The sequence below is a fragment of the Osmerus mordax genome, chromosome 11 (assembly GCF_038355195.1).
Source record: "Osmerus mordax isolate fOsmMor3 chromosome 11, fOsmMor3.pri, whole genome shotgun sequence".
NCBI classification, from domain to species: domain Eukaryota; kingdom Metazoa; phylum Chordata; class Actinopteri; order Osmeriformes; family Osmeridae; genus Osmerus; species Osmerus mordax.
The window spans coordinates 6094765-6104764 of NC_090060.1; the positions used below are offsets into that span (position 1 = coordinate 6094765).

The 10000-nt window shown below is 47.5% G+C and overlaps 1 protein-coding gene across 2 annotated transcripts in view; it reads right to left on the reverse strand.

Annotated features, from left to right (window-relative positions):
- nova2 (NOVA alternative splicing regulator 2) overlaps window positions 1–10000 on the reverse strand; it is a 30754-nt gene that overhangs the window by 20706 nt on the left and 48 nt on the right. The window contains exons 1-3 of one of the 2 annotated variants that reach the window (XM_067246803.1): window positions 9892–10000; window positions 7716–7790; window positions 1079–1222 (exon numbers count right to left, since the gene is read on the reverse strand). The exon at window positions 9892–10000 is cut by the window's right edge and continues 48 nt beyond it. In XM_067246803.1, the coding sequence (XP_067102904.1) occupies window positions 1079–1222; window positions 7716–7790; window positions 9892–10000 (328 nt within the window). The remainder of the gene's footprint in view (window positions 1–1078; window positions 1223–7715; window positions 7791–9891) is intronic. The other variant, XM_067246804.1, reaches the window with a different exon arrangement.

Here is a 10000-nt window from a genome sequence, read left to right on the forward strand (position 1 = left end):
AAGAAAAGCTCCTCATTTGCATACAGATGCCCCCTTCAGCGCGGAGGAAGGAGCCTCCTCTTGCCACCCCCCCACCCTTCTGCCCTCCTCACCCCCTCCTGCCTCCAACCCCTCCCACCCTCCTCTCCCTGCCCCTGTAAACTGCCCTCCTCAAACCCTCCCCCCACCCCACTCTCTTCACTCCTACAGGACTGAAAGGAGCTCTTACAGCCCTCTCTTTCTATAGACCTCTCTTTCAGTCTCCCCCTTCTTCTTCCTCCCTTTCTCTCTCTCTCTCTCTCTCTCTCTCTCTCTCTCCCTCTCTCTCTTTTTCTTTTTGCTCCTCATTTCACCCTGCACATCAACAAGGTCGTTTTCTCAGCTTCAGATCACTCTTCATTGCCAGGGTGTGTGTGTCTGTGTGTGTCTGCACCTTGCATCTGCTGTGGCTGGCTGGGGCTAGGGGTTGAGGTTACAACAATGATGGCCTGTCTGTGAACCAACATGAGGAGAAAGCACAGACCTAACGGCTAAAACCTTAACTAGGAATCTGATACCCGGTACAAATATCACCCAAACACATCCATAGACAAACACAGAAATGAGCAAGAGAGAGAAAATCCCAGACCCACCACAGCCTATAGCTGTGTTTCTCTTGTTATTAATGTGGACCATGTTGGTGAATGTTCTCAGGGTCGGCTCACTCAAACACACACCTAAGGGGAATCAAACCCCGGGCACAGCAATGGGTCACTGTTGTGTTGTCCCCAAACCATCTCAGTTACACTTCCTCAAACCCTCAGTCACCAGTCATGTAGAGGTGACCACGCGTGCCAGTCACTCAGTCAGCCTGCCAGCCAGCCAATTGATCAGCCAGTTAGCCAGGCCACCAGCTAACCAACCAGCCAGCCAACTAGTCTGCCAGTCAGCCAACCAGTCAGCCAGCCGGCCAATACGCCAGCCCACCAGCCAGCCCACCAGCCAGCAAGCCCGCCAGCCACGCCAGACAGTTTATCAGCAAGTCAGCTAAGCAGTCAGTCAGCCAGCCTGCCATCCAGGTGTCCGGACATCCAGGTGTCCGGGCGAAGGTTGTTCTTACCTGGGTAGAAGTCTTTGGATTTGGACAGCTTGATGGTGGCCCCTGTCTCCTTCTGCAGCTGGACGATGGTCTGGCCGCCCTTTCCAATGATGGAGCCGGCAGCATAGCTGGGGATCAGCACCTTCAGGAAGTACTCGCCTTCCTCTGCTCACAGGAAACATGAAGCAGGAAGTCAGCGTCAGGTTGTCGCGACGACAGCTATGAACACTAGAATCATGCATCTGCTCATAGAAATCATCACACTTTGAAATTAATCGGTTCCCCTTTACAAAATTATATCAAATCACATTTCCAGTGAAACACAAATGTTCTTGTAATTCAATTGTCAGATTATGACTGCTATCTGTTAACAAGTCTTTCCATGACTGAGACTTGATGATGCGATCATCTAAATGTGCCTTTGCTGCACTAACGGGCCTTTATAAATTGCTCTTATCTAATAAGCGTCTCACAGAGGATTCTGCTCTCTCTCCGCAGGGCCACATGTCTGAATCCCAGGGTTCTTATTCGTTTTCATGTCTGATCACAGTCACCCAATACTGGGACACACTTCAAGGCTGTGATGTCACTTCCTGGGAACAGGCTGGGAACCCTTCCTGTGTTCCAGATCACCGAGGATTCCTCTGCCTGCCTCCAGTCCTCTACTGCCCTGGTGAATGTGATCACTATCTCTACCTCGCTTCGCCACGCCTCCACTTCTGTGTAAGAGAGAACTTTTTCTACGTCTTTAAAGCCTCCATCGAACGCCCACCCCCCTCCTGGGGTGAGCGGGGAGGACGACTTCAAACGCCTCAGACACAAAGTGTCTTTTGGGATGGATGTGGAGGGGGGTGGAGGGATGAAAAGGAGGGATGAGGAGGGGATGGAGGGATGAGGGAGGATGGAGGGGATGAGGAGGGGATGGAAGGATGAAGGGGGTTTGGTATAGCACAAGAGACAATAGCTTTCTCCCGAACATCACACACACACACACACACAAACACACACACACACACCATCCTGGTACAGAGAAGTCTTTGTTTCCATGGTAATGTTTACCTTATGTGTATCCAGGTCGAGTTAGACTCTTTAAAGGGTCATTCCACCTAAATAACAATGTTTAATAAATACAGTATGCACTCTGTCCAGCCATCTATTTAGCCATCCATAAGGTACTCAAAGTGCAGGGTGAAGGTCTAGCTATTATTTTAGGGATAACAGTACAAACCCTTCTAGGAACATCAGATCCATGTTCCATAAGCATCACCTCCCTCACCTCCCCTGGTGGGCATCACCCCTTCCCAAAAATAGCCCTCAGCACATCTAGACCTGCTGGTCTAGATGTGCAATGTCACTGTTTTAGTTCCTATTCTGAGACTCTAAATGTTGTTTCTCTTCACCTCTCTTTACCTGTCCTCTCTTTTCTCTTCACCTCTCTCTCCATTCCTCTCCTCTCCTTCTGTGTTCTCTCCTCCCCTCCCTTCTCCTCACCGTCTCCCTCCTCGTCTCCCCTCCCTTCTCCTCTCCTCCCTTCTCCTCTCTTCTCCTCTCCTCTCACTAAGAAGCAGCAGACCTGCTCTCTGCGTTTTGCAGTGACCCAGATTCTGTTTAAAGCCCAAACTGACCTGCTTTAGACTGGGACATATCTAATTTTACCCTGCCTCGATTAATAAAGAAGGGAATTGATAAATAATATCACACATATACAGACATACACACACACAAATACACGCACATTTGCAACCACACACACACACAAAAAATGGGAATTAAGTGTGCACCAACACATCAGCCATACAAAATCGCCTCCAGCAGACACAGCAAACTGAAACACACACACACACCTATTTAAATGCATCTGTGTGCTTCGCACCTCGTCAACCCTCTTAGTCCCGTTAGTGTTTCTAATTGTCCCTCTGTGTTTTCCTGGTACCGACCCTTCTGAGTCACCCTGCCTCCCTGGCGGTCAGACAGACACAACCAATCAACAGTGATGACTGAGCACAGCTGCTCCGCTACGTATGCCCGGGCCTTCGTCACTGACTCGAAACATTCATCTGGACAACTGATCGACGGCGTGGCGCGTTCTCCGTTTCCCTGCCCCAGTGAGATGAAGATCTGTCTGTCACACCCCTCGTTGTGAAGGCAGGACAGGACTGTGGAGGATGAGGTCATGGTTTGGTTCTTCATATTCAGGCTGGGTTTGGGGGATGGGCTTCGGCTGTGTGGGTGTCGGGGTGGAACTCTGCGGAGGTTTGAATCCCTGGCTGTAGTGATGGAGTGAGGACGGATCGAGATGGATGGGGCAAGATCAGACAGCTGGCATGGGATAAGAAGGGATGTGTGTGTGGTGTGTATGTAAGTGTGTGTGTATGTGGTCTGTGTGTGGCTTGTATTTAAGTGTGTGTGGTGTGTATGTGTGTGTGGAGTGTGTGGTGTGTATGCAATCGGTATGTATGTGGTGTGTCATTGCCGAGGCAAGGGTCTTTGTTTTCATTACTCTACTACCACAACACAAACTGAGATTAGCCAATCAGAAGTACCAAGCTCCTACAGGAAGGACACTCACTTCCTGTGGTTCTGTCGGTGAGACAGACTAGAGAAGGAAGTTCGTTTCTTGCCTCTGTGTGTGTCTGACCAAAGTACTTCCAAATACTTCCAATGTACTCTGAAGAGCTTCCCATTAACACACCATCTTGGTTTCTAATGTGTCCCATATGTCTTGCACTAGCAGATCCAGCTTTTGATCAGAGAATTCATCCTGCTGTTCAGAAGTGGGGGTGCTCATGTGTCTACCAGGCCCTGTTCACACCTGGCATTGACATGCGACCAGGGTGATCCAATCACGGGTGGACAGCTCTCAGTACGCCCGTTCACACCTAGAATGCGTCTCGACATCTCTCCAGTGAACACTTGTGATGTCACTTCCCTTCTAATATGCAGGAAAAAAACGTACGTTATCTCCCTTTGCAAAGACCAAATGCGTAGTTGTATTTGTTTTGAAACGGTGCGAGGTAGCAACGCAGTTTCCCTGCCTCGTCAGGCGGATATTAAAAGAAGAAGAAATCCAAACAATTCAGACAGGGTCTATTCCTAGGAGTTTTACAAACTGAATCACACAAGAAGGTTGACATACTCAACATATCTCTCAGGGCTTTCGCAGAATTTTCTGACGTTGTGGACGAGGCCAGCTGATGCAATTTGTTGTGGTTGCCTGTTGTCAAACTTTAAATTGGACGTTGTTGGCGCCAAATGAGTACATAATTCCATTGAAGCAACGGATGTCAGTTGAGTTGGCGGTAGTTCAACGTGGCCCAGGACACATTCAGAAAAACTGCTGATAGACTGTGGTCGTATGCAGCCTGGACCACCTCCAGATGGAGCCTGAGCGATTCAATCTTAATGCGTCCTCAATGCGTCTTGGGAACATTCACACCTGTACTTTGAGCTGTCCACCAAAAACACATGTTCATGAACCGGCCGGTGTGAGTGTGTGTGCAAGGCAGTGGAACTGTGCATGTTTCTTTGGCATATCGGTGTGTATGGAGTGTCTACAATAAATAATGAGCAAGACATCTGACATAATAAACGAATGGGTAAACAGAGCAATCTGTTGCTAGGGCCTCCCTGGAGCCTAGGAGCCCAGAATAGGCATCCTCCGCCTGGGGATTGAAGGCTCAAATCCTGGGATCTGGTGTCCGGGGGCTGGAGGCACTGGCTGGGTCTGGAGGAGGGTGTGTGTGTGTATGTGTGTGTCTGTGGAGGTTGTTAATGGAGGGTAGAAAGGGGAGGGGGGGTTAAATGGGGACTATGGTTTCAGTACTGGGGTGTTGGAAAATATTAATCTCCCTTAAGATGGGAGAGTCTGTGTGGGGGAGGCAGGCTTTGTCTAGACTCCCTAGCCCCATCCTACTGCTTTTGTTGGAGTTAAAGCTCCCCACAATTAAAGACTAGTGGAGCACCACCTGTCATCAGCTCAAACAGAGGGATCTGGGGTATCATAAACACTATAGACACCAGGGAGGAGAGGAGAGCAGAGGAGAGGAGAGGAGGAGAGCACAGGAGAGGAGAGGAGGAGAGCACAGGAGAGGAGAGGAGGAGAGCACAGGAGAGGAGAGGAGGAGAGCACAGGAGAGGAGAGGAGCACAGGACAGGAGACCACATGAGAGGGGAGGGGAAGAGAGGAAAGTGAGGAGATTCTTTGCACTAATTGTACGACAAAAATAACTTGTGATTGAAAAGAATTCTCCCTTGCGAAAAAGGTAGGGAGGGGCATGTGTCATGTGATGTGCTCCTCTCTAGCCAGTAAACAGCCTCAAATCCAAAATGTCTCCTGTGCTCACAGCGTCTCTGTTAGCCTAGCCTGCCGCGGCTAACGAAGCTATGCTAGCGCCTGTGGATGGGAAGAGAGCGCTACTTGTTCAGGGGATGGAGATGAGGAGCTGAGAGGGTGACAAACAAAGCGGGCCCTGCTTTGTTTGTCGAGCACGGCTGCTTCCAGAGGGGGGTTTACAAGACTCCCCTCCGCAACGCTCTTCACAGCGCCCATTTCTATCCATATTCATCACGGGGCCCCTCTCTCCCCCAATCGGCAGCTGGCTACCGCAGACGGACACGTCGCTCGTCCAATAGGACGGCGCCGTTTGGAGAGGATCCCCCGCCCCCCTCCTGCCTTCCTCACCCCGCCCTGTACAATGGGATTTTTTTTCCTTTGACGCAGTGCTTTAGAAAAAAGCGAGGGAGAGAAAGAGAGAGAGAGGGACGCAGTCAAGCTGGTGGTGGTGCGCTGTGTTCTGGTAATGGTGGAACATCGACCGTCAGACAACGCCGAGGTTACTAAGCGGTGTCGACCGGAATGGCAGCAAACGATTGATGAGGAGGTGGCAAGCGGCGGCGAAGGAGGAGGGAGGGAGGAGGGAGGAAGGAAGGAAGGGAGGAGGGGAAATGAGTAGCTACTGTGAAGGCTGAACAGAGGGCTGAGATTAGCATGCCTGAGAAGGATGAGAGTGTGCAGGGTAGAAATATTCATTCTAGATAGGCTATCCTCTCTTCTCCTTCGCTGTACTCTCCGGAACGTGAATGGGAGTGTGTGTTGGGGGGGGGGGGGGCACAGAGACAGGAAGGATGGGGTGCAATCAGACATTGATTCTTTGACTCTTCTTTGTTCCTGTACCACAGATCCAGAACTGTGGCGAGCCCGTCCACGAACACACTCCACACACACCAATTTCGCGAGTGTGTTATAAACGGCACGTATTCTCCGTCCTCAGCATTGAGGGGCGGCTGTATCGATCTTGTGGTCTGGGGAAGGTGAGGTACTTAGGTATGCGCTTGGGTAGACGAAGGAGAGGAACAGAAAACACTCGCCACGCCATCGATCAATAACATCAAGCTGCGATGGATGTCCGCTAGCTGCCAAAGGCCGAGGGAGGTGTGTGTGTTCATCATATCCCCTTAGTACTTCTGGTCTTCTGCATCTATGACTCCGCCTCCCCTCACACACTTCTTGTCACCTCTCTGCTCCTTAAGCACACACACACACACATCCCCTTCTTCCAGCTAATTTGGAGTCCCCTCACGTCTCCTGGCAGGGGCGTAGCGAGGACTGCTCGCTACTGTCCAGTAAAACCCTTCTCCTCTCTGCTGCCAGTTCATCCATTTACAAAATTAGTCCTGCATACCCCCTTACTGAACGGCCTGCCATCATAGGATTGACTAAAAGCTGAGGGAGAGCGAGGCTCGAACACCTTTTATATGTGCCCCACGGGTATGCAGATGGAGAGAGAGAGAGACAGAGTGGAGAGAGGGGGGGGGGGGGGGTGAGACAATCTGGGGGGAAGGGATGAATGGAGGTTGTTAAAACCATCCAAGGGAGTCATTGATCTCCTCTACTTTAAGACCTTAACCTTATGTAACATACAACTGTGATTTATAACTCCGCACAGACAATCCAAGGCTAGCGGGTTCCTGTGTCCTCTAAGGTAAAGGCTTATCACTGAGACAGGTACAGAACACATGCTGGTACAGAAACAAATATTTCCATAATACAATGTTCCTAAACACTCTTTATATTACAATAACAATAATCATAATAACATCAGTTCCCATTGTAATGTGCATGCACAAAGGAATAAACATGTTCATAACGAGATGAAAACACAAACTGTTCATACACAGGATATCCAACAGATGTCTTATGTATGATGCCTAATATTTTGAGTCATTTCCAATTCCAGTGAAAGCTTTGGGTACCATGAAACAAAATAAATGTTGAATTATATAAAAGCATGGGAAATGGATGTTATGGAATTGATTACATACTACAGAAAGAGCATCCCAGAGGGATATTCTATATTACTCCTCATCAGAATAATGATGTTAGACTGTAAATACTCATTGTGGATTCAATATTTGGAATTATTCATGGCCTAATTAAAGATATTGGCTTAGGCAATCAAATTACGGTGTCACATAAGTAAATTAGTATCCCAATTTTTGTTGTTTTGTTTTTTTTATTCTTCTGATTTAGCTTGACCCTTCCTTTGATACAAACAGGAAGTGATTTCACTGTGACATCCATCTTGTATGGTAGCCCTTTATCAAAGTCAATAGCAGAACGTAGAAAGGTAGAAGAACAGAATCAAAGCGTATCTCTTACCATGGCCGTCAGAGTGTGATTCTTGGTGAGGGAATAGAATGCCTTCAGTTTCAAAAAGGGGCTGCAGGAAGGGCACTAGGGGAAGAGGAAGCACAGGGTGTGTGTGTGGCAAACTATCGTCTGTTGTCGTACAGAGAGAGCCTGGATAACCCATTAGTTTATCTTATCTGTCCTCAAGCTAGCTGGCTAACCAGCGATGGTTGTTATCGTTGGCAGAGAGAGAGCGTGGATATTTCATTAGTTAATCTCATCTGTCCTCAAAGCTAGCTGGCTAACTGGCACAGTTTGCATACATTAAGAGGTAAGTTAGTAGTAGATAAATAGACTGATTCCCTGGTCTAGACTAAACTAGACAACCCATTATTCTGTTCAACCGCAATCACCTGTAGCAGTCCTCCTGTACCTCTACTGATATATTTTTTATATTTGGCATCAACCATTTTGAATCATTTAAATTGTTGTTTAGTTTGTGAACAGAATAGAGTGATTTCAACAATTATCAACAAGTATTGTAGCTAGATAATTTCAACAATTATTTATATTATTATTTACAAACATTGTTTTTCAAGTTACAATGTGTAGTTTGTGTTTGTGTTTCTGACAGAGTGACTTGTATCTGCAGCCTAAGAACATACATGTCCTATATACATTATTTCTTATTTATCTCTCATAAGGACCTTGCTTCTAACTCACTCTAGGAAAGCAGCTCTATATTTTACATAAATGAAGAGAAATGACTGCCGTCTTGTAAAAGCTAGCTGTCGGTTAAGTCCCCGGTGGTGGGGACTATTGTGGCTCTAGTGGGCCCTACCTTGAAAGAAAGAGGATCTACTTCAGTGTTCTTAGCCACAATCATTTCATTTGGCCAAATGGAGGAAACGTGTGTGTTTGTGCGCATGTGAGTAGGTAATGCCTCCCACGGGTGCTTCATGGTTTTTAGATATGAGGGCCTTTAGTGCGTTGAGGATCGATGTCATTTAACTTGCCTGTCCAATTCATTTCCTTGACAACAGTCCATCATCTTAATGCATTTTAGGGAGAAAAAAAACATTTTGCGTTGTTGTTTGAAGTATGGTGTTGTAGCCTAGTTGAAGTTCTGTTTAGTGGATCTAAGCACCGTTGCAGTATCATGGTCATGATTATGAGCATTAATGTTTACTAAAGATGCTCATAATTATCCACCTAGGTGTATAGTACTGTGTGTACCGAGGCCAATGAAGACAGTCCATCATGGACCATCATGACTGTCAAGTGCTGATGGGAGAGTAGGGATGGAGATGCTTGGGCATGACAGCATGTAAACAAAAACCAAATAGTGATTATATTACCATGGTGACATCCCCTGTTAGATCCAACCAGCACAGAATAGCAGACCGTGATTGGAAACAATTGTGTCACTGCAGATTTGTGTAATTGTTCTGAATGCATCGATAGGAATCCACATTAAACAATGTCAGAAAACATTGTAGTAACACACACAATGCAACATTAAAGTGTTCATAAATTGCTTCACCGTGCTAACTAGGCCTAGAATGTGTTCTGTGCAAGGCGAAGGGGATATGAGCGCAGTTGTTTATCCTCTTGTATGATTGTACACAAAGAATAGAGGGGCTGGCTATGAGAGAGATTAGAATACAAGGTCATCCGCCGCTAGAGAAGCGAGAAGGATGGTAGCCTGCAATCACGCACCAGCCGCGGCTTTCTGTTGTTTACGTTCTCACGGCTACGTTGTGATATTCACTATCCTTTTGCCGATGCACATGCTGTGCACTGAGATACTAGTATCTGTATCAGAAACATTATCTGGTGATATAGACTACCAAAACCGCGTGCGTAGACCTAGCGGGCTTCCCTCCAAATCAGCGACCTCAATCATTCCTCATTGTCTTTATACCCCCATCAACACAAAGACTGCCCGTTATTATTGTTAAATGTCAGATAGCGACATACTATTATACGTTAGGTCTGGGCATCAATTGAGGCCTAGTTTCGACATAGGCTACGACTGTTATAAACATGGTGTTGAGGCATGTGGTGTCGGGATCATTGTCAACCTGTCGTCCTTTCCCTTTCTATGCGACTATAAGCAATGCTGCCCCGGTGGCAGGAGCGTGAAGGGCTACGGATAAACAATATTGACTGGCGATGATCTCTCACATATAGGTCGTTTACTTACCTCCAGTGTTTGTGCGTTTCGTACTGCTAGCCTCGGTAGGGGTCTCAAGCGGTCTTTTACGCGAATCTGGTGGATCCGACTCCATGTGCGGCTGTTGATTGTGATGGTG